The sequence below is a fragment of the Pongo abelii genome, chromosome 10, assembly GCF_028885655.2.
Source record: "Pongo abelii isolate AG06213 chromosome 10, NHGRI_mPonAbe1-v2.0_pri, whole genome shotgun sequence".
Taxonomy (NCBI): Eukaryota; Metazoa; Chordata; class Mammalia; order Primates; family Hominidae; genus Pongo; species Pongo abelii.
In genome coordinates, this window is record NC_071995.2 from 27933659 (window position 1) to 27961184 (window position 27526).

At 37.2% G+C, this 27526-nt stretch overlaps 1 protein-coding gene across 5 annotated transcripts in view; it reads right to left on the reverse strand.

The window, feature by feature from the left end:
• Nucleotides 1-27526, reverse strand: part of ITPR2 (inositol 1,4,5-trisphosphate receptor type 2) — a 519932-nt gene that overhangs the window by 326246 nt on the left and 166160 nt on the right. For all 5 annotated transcript variants that reach the window (XM_024256738.3, XM_054527007.2, XM_054527008.2 and 2 more), the window contains 11 exons: nucleotides 27221-27372; nucleotides 23305-23404; nucleotides 22617-22777; nucleotides 12771-12912; nucleotides 10555-10716; nucleotides 5495-5667; nucleotides 4400-4519; nucleotides 4096-4281; nucleotides 2687-2938; nucleotides 2098-2242; nucleotides 376-526 (listed from right to left, as the gene is read on the reverse strand). In XM_024256738.3, the coding sequence (XP_024112506.2) occupies nucleotides 376-526; nucleotides 2098-2242; nucleotides 2687-2938; nucleotides 4096-4281; nucleotides 4400-4519; nucleotides 5495-5667; nucleotides 10555-10716; nucleotides 12771-12912; nucleotides 22617-22777; nucleotides 23305-23404; nucleotides 27221-27372 (1744 nt within the window). The remainder of the gene's footprint in view (nucleotides 1-375; nucleotides 527-2097; nucleotides 2243-2686; nucleotides 2939-4095; nucleotides 4282-4399; nucleotides 4520-5494; nucleotides 5668-10554; nucleotides 10717-12770; nucleotides 12913-22616; nucleotides 22778-23304; nucleotides 23405-27220; nucleotides 27373-27526) is intronic.

The window sequence follows — 27526 nt, forward strand, 5'->3', positions numbered from 1 at the left end:
TTTGACACCTTATAATTTAATCTGTATTTGTAAAAATAAAAGAGGCTGAGGCAGGAGAATTGCTTGAACCAGATGACCAGAAATATCAAGATGTTTTCATTTTTTAACACACAATATTTTCACAAGTGGCTTGGCTATAATGTTGGTTGCTAAAGATGGAACCTTATGAATTCATCTTTCAAAGCTTTAGCGTTATAAACAGAGATGCATGTTTGTAAATCCACCTTATTATCACTCAGCCCTGTCACAGGAATTGTGTTCATATGCACACATATATTAGCAGGTACACAACAGCAACCCCTTCTCTGTAGTTTTGTTTTTTATCTTACTTCCAAGTAATAACAATGATATTATCACATTTCCCAAAATTCTTACCTCCATCTTGAAATTTGCTTAATCTTTCAAAGTATGATGACATGGGGGCCTGTACAATGTCTAAAATAGCCAGAAGTGTTCTTGTTAGCCTTAATAACTCACTGAAACTATAAAATCCAAAGTATATAAGATTCCGAGCCAAGTGGACCACCTTAATAAAAAAAAAAGCGGGGAGGGGGAGGGTGAAAGAGTGGAAAAAAAATTGGGTACTGAAATAAACATTGGCTTTTTTATTATCTAAATTAGCACAGCAATTTCTAAACTTCCTAATTCTTTAACACCTAGGAATTAAAATACTTGCAAAAGCAACCACTTGAACTTTGATTTATTCAAGTCTAGAACTAAATCCAAGCAAGACTCAGAGTGCTTTAAGGTACTTAACAAAATTTACACTAGAATTATTTACGTCCTAATTAAACATTAAGTAATTTAAGTCAGCAGGATGCCACTTAATAAATGGTTGCATCAATTAATTACTTTAATAAATGGCTATTATCCAAGAAATTTGCCCAGAAATCTATGTTCCCTATGCTGCTTTGTGGTCTTGTGGATTGCACAGGACATTCCGAGTCTACCTCCAAGATGTGTCCCCCAGTGCACAGTCACCCCCTGCCACACTGTATCAGAGTTGGTCCAAGTAACCAACAGAAGTGATGACATGTCACTTCCAAGATTAGATTACAGAAGACTGCAACTTCCATCTTGTACTCTCTCTCTCTCTCTCTCTCTCTCTCAGATGGCTTGCTCAGAGGAAGCCAGGTACCATGTCATGAGGACACCCAGGCAGCCTACAGAACGGCCCACATGGCAGGAAGCTGAGGTGCCAACAGCCAGCAAGGAGGTGTGGCCACCAACAACCCCTCCAGTGACCTTAGAAACAGACTGTCCAGCCCCAGATGGCTGCAATCCCAGTCAACAGCTTGCTGGCTACCCCATCACAGACCCTGAGCCAGAACCACCCAGCTAAGCTATTCCCAGGTTCCTGACCCATAGAAGCTATGATAACATTTGTTGCTTCAGGCTGCAAAGTTTTGGAGTAATTTGTTATATACCAGTAGGTAGCTAATACACCAGTTACCAAGTAACAGCATCCTTTCTCTAGTTTTGTCACTACATCCCCAAACTGAAAGTATTTCAATTCAGTTTGATGAGAATAAAAACATCTCCATAGAGATAAAAAAAAGTATCCAAACATTTTACAAAACATGCAAAACTGCCTTTCTTTATTACATGCAAAAAATCTTACACAAATGAAACAAAAAATCAAGGGAAATAGTCATTAATAGACAATTATAAATAAAATGTTTTGTACTGGACATCAAAGCACCAAATCTATCTTTTAAAAATGGCAGAGAAGGCCAGGGGCAGTGGCTCACGCCTGTAATCCCAGCACTTTGGGAGGCCGAGGCGGGTGGATCACGAGGTCAGGAGATCGAGACCATCCTAGCTAACACGGTGAAACCCTGTCTCTACTAAAAATACAAAAAATTAGCCGGGCATGGTGGCGGGCGCCTGTAATCCCAGCTACTCGGGAGGCTGAGGCAGGAGAATGGTGTGAACCCGGGCAGCGGAGCTTGCAGTGAGCCAAGATCGCACCACTGCACTCCAGCCTGGGCGCCCGAGTGAGACTCTGTCTCAAAAAAAAAGGCAGAGAAAATAATACCTTCATGAACTAAACTACCCAATTACCAAAACATCCTAAATATTAGAGGGAAAAAGTACCTCAAATGTCAGTTTATTTTTTTCTTTATCCCCAAAAGGAAAGGGCTGGTTTACAACTTCTTTCAAATATTCTTCAACAAATTCCATTGTCAAGGCAAATTTCCTCTTCATATCATTTCTGGAAGAGTCTGTTATAGAATCATATCTGGAAATACAGAAAGAAGATAATGCAAGTTAAACTGATTGCAATCATTTAAAAATAGGAAAACACACGTAGTTTCCTGGGTGCATAATCTTGGATAAATTAGTTAGCCTTCCTAGGGGCTGGGTCTTCATCTGTAAAATGGGGCTGTTGTGAAATGAGTTAGCACGTGTAAAGCAGTTATATCAGTCTACCACAATATTAAGTACTTAAAATTCTTGCTCATTACATCAATATTATTTATTGTTTTCTAGAAAGTGCCTTTATTACCACTGAGAGTTATCATTTCACCCTTCAAAACGAGTATCTTATTTGCATTTAGAAGATTAACAACCCAAGATAGGATACACAAATGCCTTTCCACATGTTTCATTTCAAAACTGTAGACATTTGATGTGGAATTCATCTGATGAATTCCAAAGCCTCAAGACCTTTTTCCAAACATACTCATGAATTGTGATCTTTGTGGGGATTTCTGTCCAGAGCCTGGCATAGCGAACAGGCACCACGGACTCCTGGGGATCCCGGTCAACGTGCATGTGGAGCATGAGGCGACAGAAGGACGCTCGGAGGTCGAACGGCAGGCTCTCATCCGACACACACCGCAGGATCAGGTCTACAGAGAGCTGTGTAGAAATCTGGTTTATGGCCAGATACTGGCGATCCAAGCACATCCTTGCAAAGAGGTTTAGCTGGTACCTTAAAAACGGTAAACATATTACATTATTGTCTTAGCTCAAGGAAATCTTTAAACATCATAGTACCAATCAGTATCTATGTTTAAGACACCTGTATTTCCAAGCATTCATGATATTGGAGTCAAATTCTTGATTGTAGTATGTTAACCATTAAGATCAAATGACAAGACATATATGAAACTGTCTCTATGTCCCTTCAGTTACAATACCTCTTACTTGTTTCAGCAAAATGTGTCTGCTGGAGAGTGTCACTAGGCACTCCATTCTGGGTTTCCTAGGATTACAAATACTGCACTCAGGCTGAAGGCTGTGGGTAACAGCTCACATGAAACCATCTCTCTCCACCTTCACCAGCCTCACTCAGCTTCCGGCTCTAGTGTCTACACTCCAGGTTTTGCCCCACTCAGTTCCCAAACCAAAAGTGATCAGTCCAAATGGCATGAGTCACCTGGCTTATCAGCCCAGTTTTGAGATTAAGAATTAGCCTTTGATTTGGTTGCTATAGCTGTAGAAACCAGGTAACACAAAGCGTCATCTGTCTTTGTCTGATTCTTGCCATTTGGGCCCAACTTGGCCCCAAGGCTTCTGCCTTGGGTTTCTATCCCTGCAACCCAAAGATGCCAGCTAGGTTCTTGCTCCCAATATATTGACCACCAGGAACTGCCTTCAGTACTTCCACTGTCATATTCCAGGGCTGAACTTTCATAACTACAGGCACCAGTTTCTCTTAGGCCCTAGGTCACCACATATTCATAATCCACTCTATACTAAACTACTGGCTTACTTGCTCTGAGCTACCCTTGTAGCCAGATCAATTTCCTTAGCTCCATGTCTATATCCCTCTCAACTCCATCACCTAGGTCCTAACATGTCTCTCACCTGCCTCCACTCTACCCAACATGAGGACAAAGCCTTTGGCTGCACAATAATTCCAAACTAGTGAGAAACCAGGATATTACAAGTGGTGTATGTAGAAAATATAAATGTTAACTTTTATTTTGAATATTTTAAATAATACTAAATATTTCAGCTACCCTAGTTCTGACATGACTTTTAAAATTGTCTCTTCATAGATACCTAACTAGTGGCTACAGAGAACCAGTTCTCAAGTAATATGTGAGACTGAGAATTATTGTAAGATTGTCTACAATACTTAACCTGTAATAGGTAAGAACTTCTAAGTCAGCTTTGGTGCCTTCTTTTGCCTCTTGAGCAAGGTGCCTGATAGCTTTGCCATGTGGTTCCTTGTTGCTGTCAATCCAATAGAGCCAAACTTCTTCATCATCAATGTCATCCGAAAGGATGGAGCTCTCCATGGGGTTGTCTGCTTGCATTGAGACCACCCTTCAAATAAATAGCACATACAAAAATCTACTAAAAAGTGCACTTGTAAATATGACAAAGAACTACAGTGCTTACAAATAATCAACAGGAAAATGATGCATCCATTATCTGGGCTTACTTAGTTTGAATGAGAATGTCTGCATTGCCTGGACTCAACATAAATTTACAGATGAGTTCTTGAGTTACAGGGATAGCAGTGGTATTAGACACACACAGATCTGACAAATAATCCAAAAACCTGGCAAAAGAAAAAAATTAAATGGAATATGAAGACAAAGCATTTTATAAAAGCATCACAATAAAGACATAATTTGGAATATAATAAAATAAACTTATATGTTTTAATATTATTTCCACACATTTGTCTAATGTGTTTTTATCTACTGCATCATTAGAAACAAATTAAACATACAATTCTTTTTATTTAATACAAGTCTTGTTTCAAAAAGGATGTGTTTGCTTCTATTTATTTTATGATATTCCTCCCACAGCACCGTGACTTATGTTTAGAAAATCATTCATCTCCCCTAAAGTGAGTCTCCCCAGAGCTGAATATCAAAACAAAGGCAGATCAAAGCTAATGCTGTACTGAATAAAATAGAAATAGAGCACACACCTAATGAAAATTACTATGACCTGGTCAAGTCAGAGGCCCATTTCTACCTTCTAGCATTTATTTGCTGTGCTAATTAGCTAAGGAAACATTGCCAATTGGCTTGACTTGTCTGCACTCATTTCTTCAAGATAAGGCAGCATGGTACAACAGAAAAAGAGCTTGATGTGGAGTCAGAAACCCTTGATTTACCTCATATTTTATTCCTATTAGGGTATGCTTGGGCAAGTTGCTCACTAGGCTTCTATTTTCTCATCTCTGAAATGGGGATAATAATATACAACCAGTGTATCTCATACAAGTGTGCAAGGATCTAAATGAGATAATGTATATGAATGTATTTTGAGAAACCATAAAGTTCTATAAAATCATGAAGATTCAGAGTGAAAATCAATCACACTTAAGTATGTCTATAAAGGGCTTTGATCTCTTCTGAGGTAATAACTCTTTATTATATACAATTATTATAGCAATAAGCCCAACATAGTTCAACCATAAAAGTTAGTGATGTGAAAGAACTCTAACTTTTAAAAGTTCTAAAAATAAAACATAAAGCCGCAATCTCCACTAGAAAAGAATACCGCATGAATCATTTCAAACCTTGGCTCCCGATTTCTCCTGAGTAAACTGACAAATGTTTCTATTTCTTTTGCTGTGATATGTTTCTCTAGTAGTTTTCTGTTGTTGTGCAACAAAGCTGTGATAGTATCTTCTGCCAAAATATCATAGCCAATCTGGGACTGCATGACACAGAAATTCTTAGCAATATATTCCTGCAAAGAAGAAAGGCTGTCAGAATACACTGCCAAACAGCTTACAAATAACAGGTTCTATTAGGGTCAACAACATTGATTAATTTATTCATAACAGAAAGTTCACTAAAAATTTTCTCAAAAGAAAAGCAAGTAAATTTTTCAATAAAAAGAGCTTTTTGAGGAAAGACATGAAAACATACTGGCATATACATTATTGAGCTTCTACCAAAAAATTATACACCTAGAAATAATTATCAATATAGGTATTTTGGAAATACCTATTTCCAAAGTGGAAAAAATAAATCTAATTAAAATGAGTTTTTATGACACAATAACTTTGGATTTCATCAGTCTAACAGAGGCTAAGTGGAAAAAATAAATCTAATTAAAATAAGTTTTTATGACACAATAACTTTGGATTTCATCAGTCTAACAGAGGCTTTTCTTCTATCTCTTACTTAAAGTCATAGCCAATGATTTGGGCATAATTATAGAAAAGAAAATGACTGCCTGATACTTCATTCATGAGACATGAGATCTGGGTTGTTACCTGAAGATCCTAGATGGACTTGGATTGATTCCTTTTTTGTGAACAGCCTAGAATGATCTATAATATCTTTTCTTTAAAATAATGGTAAAATGTCATATACTTTTTATCTTTAAAAAGCTACCAAACAGGGCAATGGGATTAATTACTTTATTGATTAGATCCATTCACCCAATAAATGTTTCTTGAAGGCCTATGCTGAAGAAGTGACATTTGAGCTAGGATGGGAATGAAGAGAACGAGGCAGCCATTGGAAGACCTAAAGGGAAGCCATCTAGGCAGTGGAAATAGCCAGTGCAAAGGCCCTGTGGTAGTAGAACCAAGCTTGTGTTCTATCAACAGAAGGTGGCCATTGTAGCTAGGCAGTGGTAAGGGGCAGAAAGCAAAGTTGAAGTTTGAGAGGTAGGTCAAAAGAATCCTTGTGAGCCATGGTAAAGGGCAAAGAGGTTATGCCAAAAGTAAGAGAAAGCCACTGGGGAGGTTCAATCATGTTATTGTTTGATCTACTCCTTATTCATCACACTAATTTTCCTATATCCCAAACCACTATTGTTCATCTCCCACGTTCTATCTACAAGCAGCACATCTCACACTGCCATGGGACTGGTGAGCTTCTCCCCCTTCCACCATGAAAGGTTCTTACTTTGATTCCTTGGGATTCTCCCTGGAAATGCGTCTTTGTTTCTCTGACGAGAGAACTGATTGATTAGAAAGTGGTTTTGCCTTAGGTAAAATTTACTGGAATGTACCTATTCCTTGAAAATGATATTGGTTGCACAAATCTAATTATATGCTAAGCAGCATTTTTGTGGCCCTTCAGAATGATGGCTTTGTGTATTGGGTAGCCAGTTAAGTAAAGTAAATGTCTTCTGTTACTATATCATTTTAAGGATACATATTGATTTATACACTTTCATGACTACTGTAGTCATACTCTGGTATAAGGCAAACATCCAAAGATGTCAATAAATAACTAAATGAAATTAGAGGTGGTATCAAATTTTATAAATCGTAATAAATAGATCTTCAATATTAAATATATGGGTTAGTGTTAAGTCACAAATGAACTTCCTATTAGGACTATAACATATAGGTGACGATAAAGAAAAACAAAGTAATTATAGCCATAATACTATATAATATATACTACATAATAATAATAATATAGAACATTTTAAAATGTTCTAAAAAAATCAGAAAGCTGCTTTATGCTTACTACCAAGCATTCTTAACTCAATAAAAATGAGAAAAACATTTCTCAGCTATCACTGAGATTCAATTAGAACACACAATAGGGAAGAAAAATAAAATATAACCCTTAACAAATGCTAGGGATTCTTTATTCCTTTATCATCTATGCTCTAACTCTACGCTCCAAAGAAACCCAGAAAGCAGGTCCCTAAAGTGCATAAACATGTACCTGAAAGGAGTGATATGACTAGGTAGGGGTGTGTGGGGGGGTTGGGGGAATACGCACGCGCGCGCGTGCACGCGCGTGTGTGTGTGTGTGTGTGTACGCACACACTGATCCCTGGCCAAGACTGAGAGGGGAGTGAGAAAGAACCATGATCCCTGGCCAAGACTGAGAGGGGAGTGAGAAAGAACCATGTGTGCCAGACCTTGAGAGACAGAACTGACACCAGGTAAGACATGTCGCCCAGGGGACCTACTAGTGACTAGCAGAATAACCAAATCCAAAGTGATCTGGCTCCCTGCCATCCCGAAGCACAGGGCTATAGAAAAGGGAAGGGGCCCCAAGCACCCTTCCAAAGGCTGACAGCCATCAAGGAGGGTGCACATCATGGGACCTGATGGGCCTGAGGGCCCTGAGTAGCCTCTATAGACCTGTTAGGTTTTTTTCTGTTAATGTCAATCTCTATAATACAGCACTGCTCGTATGGGTGAAGTGGTGACCAGTCTCGCAAGTGTATTTCTCCAAACGCAAAAAGAAAAATGAGAGCAAGGAGAAAACATTGAGCAGCCTCTCATTTCCCTTCCCCACTCCAGACCTCCACTAAGAACTCAGGGTCTGATACTGGGAGCATCCCCTAACACTGCCTCTGAGTGCTTGAAGGAAGGCCATTTAATGTCCTGGTACTTAATTCTTCTTCCAAAAAAAGATCAACAACACTATCTACTTCATCTTGCCATCTTAAAGGAACCCAATGAAGTCCGGAAAAATAATTCTAGTGACAGCATTTGGATCAGCAAGAAGGGTGTTTATAACTAGGATTATATCAGACAATATTTAAGGATTTGTTTATATCGCCCCTTGCTCTTAACTCCTATTCCTTGCCGTATTATTTATCTTCTAGCTAATGTTTTTATATACTCTTTTCAGACCTTTCTTACTCTTCAAACAGAATTATGAAGCCAAAATATTTTAACACAGTCTTCCTAAAGCAAATCTTTTTTTCTTCTCCAAAAATGTTCAAACTACCAAGACGCAATAGTGTGATGATTCAGAGCCTGGGTTTGCATACTGGTTCCATTCTTAAACTATCACCTTGGACAAATTACTTAACCTCTCTGTGCCTCTATCCTTCATCTTAATTCAGTGTTAACTGAATTAATTCATGACAAGTATTTAGAACTGAGCCTGGTACAAAGTAAGCACACAATAAATACTACTAATTCTTCCCAAATAACCTCCACCTTCTAGGATTGACATCCTAGGCCCTAGTGGCTTAGCCCACCCTGCCCTTCCAGCCCTCTCCTGCACCATCCTTCTTCATGGACCAAACTCGTCAATGAAACTTACAGTGATGCACTCTGCCCTCAAATGGATTAAGAGAAACCCTAATTTATCAAACAAGAATTAATTTTATACAATTTTATGTTAGACATTTACATTATTGAACACATTGCAAAATATTAAGCTTGTCATGTTTCGTTTTGTTTTGTTTTGTTTTTTATGAGGCAGGGTCTCATTCTGTTGCTCAGGCTGGAGTGTCCTAGTGTGATCATAACTCACTACAGCCTCGAACTCCTAGGCTGAAGCGATCCTCCAGCCTTAGCCTCCTTAGTAGCTGGGACTACAGGCACACATCACCATACCCAGGTATTTTTCGTTTTTGTAGAGGTGGGGGCCTCGCTATATTGCCTAGGCTGGTCTAGAACTCCTGGCCTTGAGTAATCCCCCCACCTTGGCCTCCTAAAGTGTTGGGATTACAGGTTGAGCCACACCACCTGGCTTGTATTTTTAAGATAAAAATGAGACTTAAGAGAAATTTCACTTGGAACTGGCAACTGTTAGCTGTACCCCTAGATCCATCTGGGTTCCCTAACCTCAGCAGTTGCAAGTGTCTTAGGGGAAACATGCCCTTTCTAGCATCTATCATTTTCTTTTTTTTTTTTTTTATATTATTTTTTTTTCTTTTATTATTATTATTATTATTATTATACTTTAGGTTTTATGGTACATGTGCGCAATGTGCAGGTAAGTTACATATGTATACATGTGCCATGCTGGTGCGCTGCACCCACCAACTTGTCATCTAGCATTAGGTATATCTCCCAATGCTACCCCTCCCCCCTCCCCCCACCCCACAACAGTCCCCGAAGTGTGATGTTCCCCTTCCTGTGTCCATGTGTTCTCATTGTTCAATTCCCACCTATGAGTGAGAATATGCGGTGTTTGGTTTTTTGTTCTTGCGATAGTTTACTGAGAATGATGATTTCCAATTTCATCCATGTCCCTACAAAGGACGTGAACTCATCATTTTTTATGGCTGCATAGTATTCCATGGTGTATATGTGCCACATTTTCTTAATCCAGTCTATCATTTTCACTTCATAGATCTCTCTTCACAAATACCTCTTCCCGTTCAGTTTATGAAAATGATTCTCATCCTGCCCAAAGGCTTCCTTCTCCAAGTATCCTTCCTTGGTTCCCAAAGCCACCACTGGGCTCTCCCTCTTGTGAATTCCCATAACTCTATCTTTTCTCTCTGTGTCTTTTTTTTGTCTGCCATCATATCTTTTCCACTAAACTATAACCTCTTTGGTCCATACACGGTGATGCTGTACCTCACATGTTCCTCAAGCCAAAAATGTTCCATTCCTCCTTACATAATAGATCCAGGATGTCCTGGCCACCACGAGCCAATAACAGGCACATATTAGTACTCAGGACATCCTCCCCTAGTGACTCTAATTTCACATGGAAGAATAAAGCCATGTTCAATACAACTCAAAAATACTTACAAATCATTTTTATGTATTGCCCAACACAAAATATTTCATTTCAAAATGAAATTTCCCATTCCTACTTTCTATGCTGTAGAATTATATATAACCAAAGAACCTTGCCCATACTTTAAATATGAAACAGTTTAAAATGGGGGCTACCCTCTGACCTGATTTTTCCGGTAATCCTGCTGCGAGTGTCTCAGGACGCGGTAACAGAGCCGCAGCATGTACTTGTAGGGTGCATATCTTTGATCCCCCAGATCTTCAAGTCTTAGCATTGAGCCTTCTCCTGCTTTCTCCTTAAAGGGTGCTTTAAGAATTCCAAATACCTATCAGGAATAAAAACAGCCACATATTCTGGTGAATAAAATGTTTTGCAACCTTTTTTTTTTTTTTAACAAATAAGAACACTGATTCAAAAAACACATATAAATTTGAGTATTATTAGAGTAAAGGGGAAAAACAAAAGGATTTACATTACAGGACCAACATATCAAGGATCAGAAAAGCACTGCCAAAAGGGTCCCCTACATTGAGTGACAAAAACATTCTTTAAATAAAATGCTTAATTTTGTTTAGAAATCATATTTTATAAAATAAGAAATATGAAGATGTTCAATTTCACCAAGTTACATGAACATATTCAGATGAACTAAAATGTAGCTTGATTTCTAAGGGCTTTATAATAAGTTTCTTCTATTATTTTCTATAACCTTTCAAAATCAAAATAATATAAAGAAAACATTTATTTTTCATTAAAACTGACATCAGAAAATGACTTCCAAACATTGCTTCTAAACTGCTTTATAAAAGAGTTAATTTACTGTTGTTTGTACACAAAGACGTGGCCAAATCGATGAACGTATCAGCATTCAAATGTGACAAATTAGGAGCCACATGGGCAGCTGGTGGCACCCAGTAAGCCAGATTCTTGTAAGAAGGTTAGCAGTTAGGAAGCATTTAAAAAGCATTGAGGAATATAACTCTTTTCGGCAGCAAGACAGCAGGAGGGATCACCTGGAGATGAGCTGCTAGAATGAGGAAATTGTCTATGAAAGAGCAGTCAAGGGCATGAACATTAATACATGAAAGCAAAATAGAAAGGAATTATTCTTTGGAATTCATGAAATATGATATGAACTAAAGTTTCTTTAATAATTTTGTATTCACTAAGCCTTTAATTTTATATTTATCATACAAAAATAAAATATTTGACATATGTTGGTTAAAATATTATTAATAAATCATCCAAGGTCCTAAAAGTCTTTGAAATCAAATGTTTTTATATAATAATTACTCGAAAAAAGTCCTATTAGATTTGCAACCTTTATTTTATTTGAGAAAAAGTTGATTTTGTATTTTCAGACAATCAGCTACATATAATAACTAACATTATGTCTACTATTTTCCTTTCCCAAATCAATAAGAATATGTGTATCAAGAACATGATTTTTATGTTTTAAGTACCTTCCTTGAATCTATACTTCATTAATGAAGAAACTCATTAATTTAAATAGCAATTAATAGAATAAAAATAATACACAAACGTAGGCATGTCCATATGTGCATATCATTAGGAAGTGAATCAATTTACTGACGTGTTATGAACAATTTCAAGAAGATGTAATACAGGAGCAGTTCTGTACTTTCAGGGAAGAAAACCAGAATATTGTACAGAGCACTCGTGAGCTGATGAACAGACTGCCCTACTTTCCTAGGGAAGAGAAGGAAAGAAGTAGGAAGCAGATGGAGATGGCACTTTCCAAGTTCACCTGGAAATTCTACCTAGGAATTTTTCCAACATATTTTCTGGAGAAAGTCTGACTATGCAGGGTTTTTGGAGGTCCATGGTAGGCTGTCTCTAAAATGATCTCTGATATTCATAGCCTCATAGAATTCTCTCTCCTTAACTACAGGTTAGATTTACTAACTCATTTCTAACTAATAGAACACAGTAGAACTGATGTTACTTCTAAGATTAGGTTATACAAAGATGGTAGCTTCCACCTGAGCGTCCTCTCTAGTTCTCTCTTGGATCCCTTAGTCGTAAAGAAAGCAAGCTGCCTTGTCTTGAGGCACTCCTGAGAGATGCCTATGTGAGAGTGCTGGAAGGAGAGTCCTCTCTCATTTGAACCTTGAGATGCCTGCAGCCCCAGCAAACACCTTGACTGCAGCCTGGTGAGAGACCCTGAGTGAGATCTGCCCATGTAAGCCATGCATAGATCGCTACTCCACAGAAACTGTGAGACAAGAAGTATCTTGTTTTCAGCCACTAAGTTTTGGGATCATTTGCTTCATAGTAATAGATAACTAATACAAGGACTTTCCTGATACTGTAATTCAGAAAATAAAATATACAAATTTAGTACATGAAAAAATTCACCTGTGCCAGTATGTTTTGTTCCCTCATCAATTTTTGACGCTCTCGGTTTGGCTTAGTGATAACCACATCCAGAACTTCTTGTCCATTATTAGGCACATCAGCAACAAAGAAGATGAGGTCTTCCAATAATTTGGTTACAAATCTATTACAAAATGAAAAGGAAATTTTACTTTACAGTGTGCTTAATTTTGGAAAATGTATAGATAGATGATAGATAGGTAGGTAGGTATAGATAGATAGATAGATAGATAGATAGATAGATAGATAGATAGATAGATAGATGGACAGACAGACAGATTTTTTTTTTACTTTTTCTTCAGGAGTGCAACTCAAATCCATGGAAATTTCTTTTTATTAAATAATAAGAACTGAAACACTTGAAAACAAGGTATTTTATAACAAAAAAGTATGTAATTGACAAAAGATAATCTCTAAGGCAGTTACTGTTTACCTAAACCTTTACAAAGAAAATTCCTTCTCCAGCATCTCCAACCTCTACTTGCGCCTCCAGTTCTCATCAAGTGTTTGCAGACTATTATCAAATAAAGCCATGTGTGTCGCAACTATACACGAGTTGGTAGGATGACACCACCAGATGCCTTTCCACAACTGACTAGCAAAGCAGCATATTTCTGCTTAAGGGAAAACAGCTATAATAAATTCCTAAATTCCAATCATTTTTCTTTCTTTTTTTACTGTTAAACTACATTTCCTAATCCTTGCCACACTTCAACTTACCCAATGTACAGAACAGGAAAAACTTAAATGACCTATGAATAGAGACAGAGTAAGCAATCTGACACTCAAAATACTGGAAGTATTAAATGACCTATCAAAATCATGAAATTCTAAAACCATACACCAATGTTCACTTTTAAATCTATATTTTGGTTATTATTACAACTATTACTTGAACTTCAGTGGCATTTAGTACAGGAAGTGTCTTGAAAGCCCTTCCTCTCTTCACTTTTTTCCTCCTCCTTCCTCTGCCTGCTCTTTGTCATTTTCCATTTGTGTTAGTCGATGGAGGGAGGGGGCAGGGGTTCAAGCTCTTGCAAAAATGGGTAAACAGATGAGGAATCTGTATTGGAAGGGTCAAGGCATTTTTTTTATTGTAATAATGGTAAAGTACAACTTAATTATTCAATAAACACATACTTTTATTGGAATAAGACAAAAGCTGACCAATAAATAGTTAAATTAGCTTTATCCATATAGTGTTAGCATCTTTATTCGCTGTTATTAGCATGTGAATACAATGATGCTATTCATGAATACATTCATAAGAAAACTACATTTTAAGAGCTTCAACAATTCCAGTAAAGTATAGAATGTATTCAGTTGGAAAACATCTCTTTTCTTCTCTTTCAATACCTTTGGTAAGAAAACATCTTGATCCTATCTCCCGATTTATGTCTTGAAAGAGAATGCACTTCCTGCAGCCAAGTGGACACACCTAGAATCCGTAATTTAGTCACCCAGAGAAATTTCAGTATACTTCCAGGGATCATAAACTCCACTCCAAAATTCCTGGGATTCTCTGTTTTCTTGGTAGGCCTATTTTAAATTTTAGCCCGGTCTGTTTCTTTTGGAAAATTGTGTCTAACTGACAGAATTTACTGACATAGTTAAGTTTAATCTCTGAAGGCAGCCACAGAAACGTAAAACGCGTTTCATGTGCATCAAAATGTGGTGTGAACTTCTTTTGAAATTGTGATTTAATGTCCTCCCAATCATTCTGTTGCTCTTAAAACAAAACAAAACAAATTTGGAGCTGAGGTTACTTCAGCAAAATGAAAAAAAGTTGAACTTCAGTTTCTATATGCCCAATGCAAGTCCAATTTGAGCATAAATATTTGTATTTTATTTTTTAAATTATTAAGATTCCTTTTCTCTTGCTGTTTCAATAACTATAATCAAGTATTTAGATATCTAAGAAAGTAAGATTTTGTGAGCAACTACAGATCGCTCTGTTTCAAAGTCATTCAAATGCCCTGAAAATTGGTGATGGTTAATGGAACGATGACGATGAACATTAAGTCCTGATTGCAAATCACGATACAACAACCCTACATGTAAAGCCCACCTCTTCATGACAAGGCCATGGAAGCCAGGAAGAGCAACCTTCTCTTTTGACCTCTGAAACTGCTGAAACCTTTTTTTTGACCTTGCACCTCAAGCATCCCCGTTGTGGCAAAACGAAAAGCTGGTTTGTTTTCAGTTTAGATCAAACTCTGATTCTATACTGGGCAGTGGTTAGCTCCTACTAGCTCACGCATTTGCTTTTTAAGCTTTATGGAAAATGAACAAAATAAGAAAAACACAGTGAGGAACAGGGATGATGTTCAACTCTTGCAAGGTAAGAGGGACCAAAAACACATGATAGGGAAATCAACTAAACATATGAAGCAGAGACGAACATATGGCTTCTCTAACCTCTTAAAGAAAACTTAAAGCTCAGTGGCCCTTATTCGGGCTTTGGCTGTGCAGTGGTAGGAGGAAACAATGGATGCACATGGATAGGGCTGGACCCAGCCACCAGCAATCTCCATGACTAAAGTCTCAAATTACCAAAGAACATGGACTCTCAGCTCTTGATATCAGATCTGGCTCTGGCCTAGTTGAGGGAAGCCAGGTAGAAGCAAGCATAAAACTGATAGAGAAGACAAGTGAATGTAGAGAAAGGAAAAACAAAAATCTCCCACCTAAGAAAATCATGCATAGTAAAAGTCCAAAGCACATAAGGAAAGCTGACATTGAGGAAGATAGCCACCATACAGTATCAGGAGGCTACTCCACCACCAACAAAATCCGAGCAACGAAACAGTTTCAAAATAAGTTTTAAATGAGTGTGTATTCAGTCTTCAAAGAGATAAAGAAAGCAATATACTAAAAAGACAACGTATTTTAAAAAGGCTAATATAAATGAAAAATAGGTGGATATACAAAAAAAAAGTCTGAGAGATAAAAATTATAGGCTGAGCACAGTGGCTCATGCCTGTAATCCCAACATTTTAGGAGGTTGAGGCAGGGGGATTGCTTGAGCCTGAGTTCAAAATCAGCCAGGGCAACAGAGTGAAACCCGTTTGCACAAAACAATTAAAAAATTAGTTGGTGAGGTGGCATGTGCCTATGGTCCCAGCTACTCAGGCAGCTGAGGCAAGAGGATTGCTTAAACCTGGGAGGTCAAGGCTGCAGTGAGCTGTGTGATTGCACCACTGCATTCCAGCTTGTGTGACAGGGCAAGATCCTGTCTCAAAAAAATAATAATTACTATTATAATTATTTAAATAAAAATTTAACTGAAGAAGGAAAATTATTCTATATACATTCTAAAAATATTATTAATCTATAAGGCAGTATCAAAAATTGATCCAGATAATAGCACAGAGAAATATTAAAAGGCAAATAATAAAAAGGAAGTTAAGAGAGAAAGAAGAGGCTTAAGAGGATCCAACATACATCTCATAAAAGTTCCAAAATACATAAAGGAGGAAAAAGACAAAGAAGCAATATTTGCAGGAAAATGGCTGAAAATTTCCAAGAATTGAAGAAAGAAATAAGTATTCAGATTAAAAGTATACCTTAAGTGTCAAATGAGAAAAAACAAAAATAAAACTCCTTTGTAAACACATCATGGTGAAACTTAAGACATCAAAAGCAAAGAAAAATAATCTATAAAATTACCAAGTCAAGAAAAATTACCAATAAAGAATAACAAGTCTATTGACAGCAGACTTCTTAACAGCAACAAGAGAGGCTAGAAAATAATTAAATTATAGCTTTAAAATACAGATAGAAAGTAATTATCAATCTAACATCTCTATAAAGTATCACTTAAGAGTAAAGGCAAGAGTGCAGCGGTTCACACCTGTAATCCCAGCACTTTGGGAGGCCAAGGCGGGCAGATCACCCGAGGTCAGGAGTTCAAGACCAGCCTGGCCAACATGGTGAAACCCCATCTCTACCAAAAATACAAAAATTAGCTAGGTGTGGTGGCACACACCTGTAATCCCAGCTACTCAGGAGGCTGAGGCAGGAGAATTGCTTGAACCCAGGAGGCAGAGATTGCAGTGAGCCAAGATTGTACCACTACACTCCAGCCTGGGCGACAGAGCAAGACTCTATCTCAAAAAAATAAAAAAGAAATATGTTAAGAGAGTAAATTCTGGCTGGGCATGGTGGCTTATACCTGTAATCCCAGCACTTTGGGAGGCTAAGGCGGGCAGATTACCTGAGGTCAGGAGTTCGAGACCATCCTGGCTAACATGGTGAAACCCTGTATCTACTAAAAATACAAAAATTAGCCAGGTGTGTTGGCAGGTGCCTATAATCCCAACTACTCGGGAGGCTGAGGCAGAAGAATCACTTGAGCCTGGGAGGCGGAGGTTGCAGTGAGCCAAGATCACACCACTGCATTCCAGCCTGGGAGACAGAGTGAGACTCTGTCTTTAAAAAAAAAAAAAAAGAGTAAAGGCAAAATAAAGATATTTTCATATACGTAAAACCTAAAAAGATTATAACCCATAGGCCTCTCCACTGAATGGACTAAAGAATAAATTTCAGCAAGATGAAAAGAGAACGAATAAGTGAGATACAAGTAATAAAGGCAGGAGGAAGACGTAAAGAAAGGGGCAAAAAGAGGTAAAATTGTTTTAAAAATATAATTAATCACTAAAAAAATTTAGAAACTAAATTTCTCTCCTCAAAAACTACTGAAATAAGATTAAAAAATAAAATAAATGTTTTAAGTAAAAAAAAAAAAAAGATGTTTCGTTGTCTTAAAAAAAGGAACAAAATTTATCAGTAAAAACAAAAGGTGTTGCATCATGATTTATATTGATACATTTATTCTTTTGTATTTATCAAATTAAAATTTTACAAATGAAGAGAATAAACACAGAACTATGGTTCTAAACAACTACTACAAGAAAGATGGGAGGGAGAACGTCAGGGCAAAACCAAAGCATGTTGCGGCACTTTTCTTTCATGGGAGGGGGAAAAAATTAGTAACTTCAAGTTTATCAGGAAGAATATATGGTCAAAATGTATGATAAGAATTCAAGGGTAATTGCTAATGAATGAAAATATGACCTAAAGCTTCTAAATCAGTAGAGAAAACAGTAAATTGGGTGGGAGGGGAATATAAACTTTATTAATCTAGCAGAAAGCAAGAAAGAAGCAAAAGGAAATGAAAACAAGCTACACTAAAGAAAGAAAAACAAAAATAAAAATGCATTCAAATAAATTTGTCAAATACAAAGTCATTAAACTTGCAAATGAAAACAGACTATCAGCCAGGCATGGTGGCTCATGCCTGTAATCTCAGCACTTTGGGAGGCCAAGAAAGGTAGATTGCTTAAGCTCAGGAGTTTGAGATTAGCCTGGGCAACATGGTGAAACCCTGTCTCTAGAAAAATCCAAAAAATTAGCTGGGTGTGGTGGCACATGCCTGTGTTCCCAGCTACTCGGGAGTCTGAGGTGGGAGGATCACCTGAGCCCAGGAGGTTGAGGCTGCAGTTAGCCATGATCGTACCACTGCACTCCAGCCTGGGCAACAGGGCAAGACCCTCTCTCAAAAAAAAAAATAAATAAAATAGACTATCAGATTGGATTGTTACAATCAATCTTAAAAATAAATAAAATAGACTATCAGATTAGATTGTTTCAAATCAACCTTCTGCTGCTCATAAGAGACACAACTAAAACAAAATGACCAGGAAATCTGAAATAAAAAGATATGGAAAAAGAGACATCAGACATTTCAAATATTAAACAAAAGATTGCTGGTGTCAGGATAGTCATACCTGGCAAATAAAATTTAAGAGAAAATGATGTTGCTCAGAGAAGCAACATGAGAATGACATCTGATCTGGTGGATCACATGGCGGATGACCCCTATTCTAGATCCTGAGCTCCTATCATGGGGAATGAGAACCATCCCTCGAGAGGGTAAGTTTCACAGAGACATGGGATAGTCTGTGGCCTTCACCACCACATTAGCAGCACATATACCCATGCTGCGTGGCCAAGTGCCTGGCACGTACCAGGAGTTCAGTAATACTGAATCATTCATATCTCTGAACTCTCACTGCTTGAGAGAAACCCCAGTATTTTGTGTACCCTCAGAGGTAAACATAGTGCAGAAATGCTGGTCAAGGACTGCCTGTGTCACTTCCTCAAGTTCTGGATGGCAGTTAACACCCCTCCATCTTCCTTCCTCCATCCCTGACAATATGTTCCCAGTCCTCTCTATTTTGTGGGTGCAATTATGTAAAATAAAATTAGAAAATTCCATTGAAAAATATCTAAGGTTGAGGGTCTTGAAGCATAACACAGGAGCTGTACTTCCAGGGTTCATGTTCATTCCTGGGATAAGTAAAAAGGGAAGACAGAGAGAGAGAGAGAGAGAGAGAGAGAAATTCAAACACAGGCTTTTTGAGACAGATAATAATCACTTCATTTTCCATAGGGGGAAAAAAGTCAGAGTTGTCAGTTATTTTCAGAAATAATTTTATATTCAATTCCAAAACTGAGAAAATAATATAAATGTATTCAACTCTGCCAATAAGCTCTACCTTACTGACAGGCAGCTTTGAATGAATTTTGATGGGAGGTGGCTTTTCTGAAATTACTAAATTAAGATCAATAATTGTACCTTCATATTTCTTAGGCAAAGCCTTCTCTTTGCATTAATACGATGTTTTTCACTCCAAAACAGCAGGGAAAGAAGCAAAGGAAATAAAAATGCATGCTCTCTAGTCAGTCCTAGTCCACCACCTTCCTTAGAATCATCTTGAGAGGTTAAGATAATCTCCAGCTATGACTGAAGAAGAGTGACTCACACAGGATTCCAGCCAGCGATGGTGGAGAAACCATAATCTGAATTTTTATCTGTCCTTTTCTTCAAGGAATACCTTAATGCTTAGCAAGGGAGACTTTTTAAGTGAAGCCAAGTAAATTGCTGTGCATATGTAAGAGTGTTAGAAACAAAGAAACAGATTCACAAAAGGAAAAGTTAGATCAATAACAGGCAAATAAAAATTCCTATCTGCACATCAGAATCCATTTCCTGCCATAATTTAGCTCTGATATTTAATTGTCTATAGCCCATAAAAGTGGTCCAGTTGTTTCTGCTTCTGGCCTTTATTCATTTCCCCTAACAGGGTTGGAGGTGTGACTGAATATACAATAGTTGTTTTGAAATGTAAGTTTGCCAGGGAAAAAAATAGAGGTAAGAAGAGAGGAAGCTGAGAAACAGCTATTCCATTTGTTTGTATATTTAGGATTTTTTTCTAATTGACAGGGATGGAGGGAAGCAAACTTGGATTTTTTGTTCTTTTGTATTGTAAGATGTATATCTAAAAGGTTCTGAAACATATAGCTAAGGACTACTGAAAAGTGAATCCCATGAAGCCACCACCAAGAGCAGGAAATGGAATCCTGCAGGAGCCTTTCAAACCTTCAGGGAGTATAATTCCTCCCTCCCCTCTAAGAAGAAACACCATCCTGTTTTTTGTCACAATGACTTCCTTGCATTTCTTTATGGTTCTTCTAATTGCTTAAACGCCCCCAAAGAAATGGAGTTTGTTTTTGCTTGTTTTTGAATGTCACACATAGTATTACAGTGAATGTCTTTGTTGTGTCTAGTTTTCTTATTTTTTTTTGTATTTCAAAATAAAAACTGTATTTTTGCTTTTCTTTTTTTTTTTTAATTTTTGTTTTTGTACAAGATTCAATAGTTATCACATATTAACTTATACACACAACGGGATCAACCTCCTCCTCCATGTCGCTTCAAGTCCACATGTTCAGGCTATAGTCCCCAACATTATTTTCTGAGAAATATATTACCACAGTTTGATTTAAATATAGATACAGTATATAATACTTGTCTCTGGGAAAAATCAAATTTTAATATGCAAACGTTTATATAATACAGAAATGGAAAAAACTACAGTAGGCACACAACCTAACTATGACTTGTGGATGATGATTTCTATATACTCTCCTACTGTAAATGAATAGTTAAAAGTCTTAAGAAGATTTTATTTATATGTGCACTTGTGTTCACCTTATCCCATATACTGTACATGTCTATTGACAATCTGGGAATTTAAAGGTGCAGCCCTCAAGAGATTGTTAAATCACTAAAAAAAGGAAACAATTAGGCTCTATTGGACAAGAAAAACACTCACAAAATTTCCAATTTTAAATTTCATATCAGTAGGAAAGTACTAAAAATAATTTTCTGTATATACATATGGGTATATGTATATATTGAATTACACATATGTCCCACATTATCAATACAATTCAAATGGAGACATTTTGGTGAGTTTTTTCATTAAATGATCACTATGTCAAAATTTAAAAATATTTTATTACATCATTAAAATAATTCATTTGCCATTTCAACAGCTTACACTGTTTTTCAAAATTTTTTAACTCTTCATAACTAAACTCCCTGATCCCCAGTGTTAAATCCCGTTTAAATTAAAACTTGGCGCTCTTTGTTACTCAGAAACTGATGGATAAAATCACATTTACTTCAAAATTCCATCAATCAAATACATTTTGTTACCTGATTTATCAGACAATGTTGTGTCTAGTTTTCACCCAATCCGTTTGTTAAATTTAGCCACGCCATTGCACATAGATGTAGTTCATTTATTTTCATCACAAAACTGTATTCTATTGTATGAAAATAACACAATTTTCATCCTCTATTCAACTGGTGATGGACATTTGGATGGTTTTCCATTTGGGGTTATTTCAAACAAAGCTGAACATTCTTGAACGTGTGTCCTGGTACACATGTGGAGGAGAGTCTTTTGGACAGATGTTCAAGAATGTTCAGCCTGGGAGTGGAATTGGTGAGTCACGGGGTGTTTGCCTCTTTAATTTTGCTAGTTACTGCCAAACTATTTTCCAAGGTGCATACATCAATTATCATCTCACCAGCTGTGTATGAGAGCTCCAATGTCTGAATACCTGGGAAATTGGCAAATAGCTTTTTCTTGTTTAAATTAAAAGGCATGTTGTAGATCATGAAGAGAGGAAATACAGAAGATGCTTGTGCTTAGGCATACTGCAAAGCATATGGACTTTAAACCACACATGATTGAATCCCCCCTTAGTATTAACTATGCAGCTTTACCTTGTTTGCTTACCTTCCTCAGTTTTCCTTTATGTAAAACAGGAATACCTATTTCAAGGCTATTTGAAGGATTAGATAAAATACATTTACAGTGCCCTACCTAGTAACTGACACAAAGCAGGCATGCAATAATCGTTAGCTGTCAATATCATTCTCTTTCTTACTTATTTCCAAAACCAGAGCTGAAGAATCAAGGTTCCAGTTTCTCTGAACAAGCTATGAGGGCAGAGAACTACACCCTGCAGATTTTTTTTCTGGTTTTACATATCTGTTTATTTTGTGGTACCAGAGCTGAGAAATGCATCTTGAATAAATAAGATCAGAGAAACACAAACCTTCCTTTAGGTCCTTTAGAACTCTAAATCCAAATATCAAATCATGCACAGCAAAAGGTATTGCAAATCTCTCACAAAGGATTTAAAAAAGAATGACCAGAAAGTAACTTAAAACAACTATTTTCAAGCAAAGCTAAAATGGGACAAGTAAATATTCCAACAGATTTAAATTTGACAAATTTCATTCACTCACTATGATCAAGAGGAATAAGTTCCCTCCTCATTCAGAAGCAAGTGTGCTACCGAGATTGTTCCAAATATTCCCTTAGAGTCATTCATTCACATCAGGCTTACTATAACAATTGACAACTGACTCTTGATTATTTAAGACCCATTTAAAGAGTTACTCACCTCCTTTCATTCTGAGTTATTGTGCCATTTTCTAGCTTTTTAACTGTGGTCGCTAGTACTTTATTGGCATCATTGGCAAAGTCTAAGTCTCGAACTTCAGACAGTGGAACAGACACAATTGCGAACGCTTCTTTATCTTCTTTGGTTTGGCAGGTTCCAATCTGAAATGTGTTTTTCCATTAAGGTTAGTTTTATAAACAACTATACAATATTCTTTGAAGACTAACACATTTAGTACTGTTTAAGAAATATAAGACAAGAACAGATCATCCGAACACAGTAACTCCCACATGCATCATCCACTACGAAAGGCTGCAGGGACACAGAGATTTCCTGTGCCCACTTCCTGCCCTGTTCCCAAAGCCCCACCAGAAACTTCTCCCTTTCACACTTGCCCTCTGCTTCAGTTTCGACAGAGTAGAGAAAAGGCACTCCCGGATTCTACTCCTCCATCCATATGCTGCTATCATTCTTTTTGGTGTCTCTGTAGCATCCTCCTGAATCACAGCTTTGCTGCCTCCAACCCATTTAGATCGGCTACCTAAGCAACTGGCAGACATGCATGCTTGATGAAATTAATTGCAATGATCTCTAATGGAGTATAAGGAACATGTCACACAGCATTCCTATCCTAATCCTATTCTCATGGCATTTGGCTGAAAATTAAACTATCTTCAGTGACATTTACCTTTAACATAACAGGCCTCTCTTCATCTGTGTCTATGGGGATACTAGTACTGGTTACCCATGTGTTGGTGCATAAATGCCTTAACCGAACATATGAGTTCCTAAAAGCAAAACAATATAAAAAAACAAATTATAAAAAATTAGCACACTTACATATTGACATCTTTAACAGTTTTATATATTATATGAACATAAATATATATTAACTAGTAATTGACTCAAGATCCCTCTGCTTTAAGGGGAAATTCTGAATTATAGACTATTTCAAAGCATGCAGCATTTTTACCTAGGTAGTAGTTCTCAAAGTGTGGTCCCTAGACCAGTGGCATCAGCATTGCCTGGGAGCTTGTTAGAAATACAAATTCTGAAACTTCATCCCCATCGACTGAATCAGAAACTTTGGGGGTGTGGCCCAACAATGAGTGGTTTAATAGGTTCTCCAGCCAGTTCTGATGCATGCTAAACTAAGAATATTGATCAAATAGCCAACTCAGCTAACACTGCTGGCAGACAGTAGTGTACTCTATGTAGTTTAATTATCTGCATGTGAAAGTATTAATGTACAATCAATCCTCATTATTTATGGCTTCTGTACTTGTGAATTCTCCTGTTCACCAAAATTTATTTGTAGCCCCCAAATCAATATTCAAGGAGCTTTTGTGGTCATTCCAGGACATATATAGAGTGGCAAAAATTTAAGTGGCCCAGTAGGCACATTTCCAAGCTGAAATGGAACAAGGTGATGCTCTGCCTTCTTGTCTCAGCTCTCATGCTATAAACAAGTGTCCTTTTTGTGGTCTATTTAGTGCCATGTTTTTCACATTTCACAATAAGATGGCCCCCACGTGAGGTGTAGAAGTGCCGTCTAGTGTTCCTAAAGCACAAGAAGGCTGTGATGTGCCTTACAAAGAAAATACTTGTGCTAGATGAGCTTCGTTCATGCATGAGTTATAATGCTGTTGACCACAAGTTCAATGTTAATGAATCAGCAACGTATATTAAATAAGGTGTATTTAAACAGAAGCACACATAGAATAAGGCTATGTATTTGTCAACAAAAATGTTGTGACCAGAAGCTTACAGGAACCTAACTCTATATTTCCCCTAGGAACAATGGTTCAGTATTTGCTAATTCCATGTACCACGAATTTTAAAAGTTGACTAGATATGAACTGTGAGGGAGTGCCTAAGAAAGGACACCTAGAACTTCATCCTACTCAAGTATTACCATTTTTAGTAAATCTTTTATAATCTTTTGTTATTTCTTTAACAAACGTGTATAGTGTCTAATAAAAGAGAAGCACAGTAAGTACTCTGCCTTCAAGTTGCTTACAGATCAGTGTAAAGATAAGGCATAAATACATCTTAAAACATAAGGTAAAAAGCATTAGGGCCAAGAAAAGAAAACCAAATAAAATGCCAAGGGCCTCAGGCAAAGAGATTCATTCAACAACCTGGTTCTGCTCCTTTATAAAAGTAGATAAAATACAAACTGAGCTTCACATATCTAAAATAGCAGTTCTCCAATCTTTGTTCAAATAACTAGAAATTCTGAAATGCCTCTGTTTTATCACTTGGCATCTTCTGCATTGAATTACACAGCAGATGTAATTTGTATTCAGTTGTCATCAGGTTCCCAGGTGATTTAGTACAGAATAAAGTTTAAGCAGCATTGGACTATAAAGTCTGAGAAACACTGTACTCCACAGTGGAATACAGTGGAATCACTTGGGTAATAAATGCTTTAAAAAGAGTAAAGCCTGCTCCCCACCTGTAAGACTCTGATTTCATTGGTCTCAGTGTGGCCAGGGCATGGTGAGGTGTCAACACTACCCAGGTGATTCTAATTTACAGTCAACTTGAGAACCACTGTTCTAACTCAGTCTCTAGTTCCTGATCTGTAAGGGTTACTGCCAGTATTCAATAAGACAATATTTATTAAGAACTTGACACAGGACTTAGTACATAAAAAGTGCTCAAGAGTTATATTATAATAGTAGTTACTAAGCATTAATTAATGTTGGCTTGAATACAATTAATGACAGATGAATCGATGTTAATACAAAATTCTGCACTACACTGAATAGGGCTTCCCCAGTTCTGAAAAGTAATAGATTAATGATTCCATATAAAGGGAGGCTCGGTGGCTCTCATCGTGGTTCTATACACTTTCTAGTAAGAACCTTTTATCATTTCCTTAAGCAAGTTCTCTTGGTTAGAGTTCAAGAAGGACTCCCTTTTTGCTGACTTAAATCTAAAATAAGTAAAGTCATAGTAAGGACTGATTAAGGTCCCAGTCCTGGGAGGAGAAAGCCAGAGACCTGGGTCAGGTAAAACCAGAGAGGATCTCTTTACAGGCTTATATTGATGGAAAAAAAAAGAGTGAGAGATGGACTCATATAAGGTATGAAATTCAGCAACATTTCTCATGAATGAGAATAGCCATAAAACACCCTGGGAAGCTCTACCAGCAATGTTTCTCAATAGTGTTATTATAGTAACTTTTTACCCTCCCTGGAGGAAACCCACACAATGTCTGCCTTTTTGCATAGGTGCCTTCAGCTTCACCACTGCCATCTGCCTAAGCCAAGCACAATACTGCTCTATCAAGGCCAATTTAGAGCCGTCCCACTAACCCTAATAATATGGGCAAGACTCCTCGATGCATCTAGAGAGTGCATCATAGCCTTATGGTTGAAAGATGGACAGTTGTAGACAAAAAAGCTTGACTAAACTAGTCAAATTCAGCCTGGGCATGGTGGCTCATGCCTGTAATCTCAGCATTTTGAGAAGCTGAGGTGGGTGGATCCCTCGAGCCCAGGAGTTCAAGACCAGCCTGTGCAATATGGCAAAATATCATCTCTACAAAAATATACAAAAATTAGCAGAGCATGGTGGTGCATGCCTATAAGTCCCAGCTACTCAGGAGACTGAGGTGGGAGGATCACCTGAGTACCAGAGGTAGAGGATGCAGTGAGCCATGATTGTGCCTCTGCACTACACCCTGGACAACAGAGTGAGATCCTGTCTCAAAAAAGACAAATAAATGAAAAGTAAAATAAAATGGTCAAATTCAAGCAAAAGAATGTAAGATATTGTCTTACCTTAAATTCTGGCAATCTCATTTCCAATCCCACAACCCCTCCCTCATTTATGTCTAATTACTCTGGCCTTCTCACTGGTCCTTAAAAACACCCAGTAAATTTCAACATTTTTCATTTCGTGTTCCTGCTGCTTGAAATGTTCCTCCCAGGAAGAGAGGACTTGATTCCTTAATTCATTCAGATCGTTATTCAAACGTACTAACTCAGAGAGGCCACAGTTGAACACTCCTACCTAATAGAATTCTCCATACCCTCCGTTTTTTCTTCAAAGCACTTTTATTACCTGACCTTATATTAATATTTTATGTCTATTGTTTTGTTTACTGCCTGTCTCCCCCACTTGAATGTGAGAATATAACCAGTTTGTTCACTGTTGTCTTCCCAATGCCAAGGGCAATGCCTGGAATGTAATAGATGTTCAATAGATATTTGTTGACTGAATGACTACATAAACGAACAAATGGATGAATGAAATGGGAAATCTGACATAATAAAAATAAATGATAAATATATAAATAGAAATGCTTTTATATTATTTTTCACTTTAGTAACCAAAGGCCGTACAAGTAATAAGAATAAATGATTCTTATAAATTTTTCAGAGTTTCTTTGGTCCTGCACATTTTAATTATTAATAAGAATAAAACAAACTATGTTAACCTCCTCACAGAAGAGGTACAATGTTTTACACATTTTTTCTTCATTTATGTTTGCTCCCTTGATATCATAAAATATATTAATAGTATTATTTTCATTCCTCACCTACTGGTATAATTATTCAAAGAAACATCTTTTAACCATAATTTTTTTTTACCTTGGAACCAGGCAGTCAGCTCTCTGAAGAGTTGTGGCATCTAGTTCAAAAAGGGATGCAATGTCATTGCCATGCGGGACTGAAACCAAAGTATACATGATCTTCTCTCCTGCCTGGCGCTTTTTCCGTGAAGTTGGAGGGTCTCCATCTCTCTGTTGAGGAAGTACAAGGTTATTTACTTTTATCACGTTTCTTGCTAAACTCTCCAATTAATCAGGTGATAAGGTTTAAATGTGCATGTTATTTCTTCCTTGGATTGGAGAGGTGTCTATTTCACATCATCCAAAAACACTAGCTCTAGCCCAA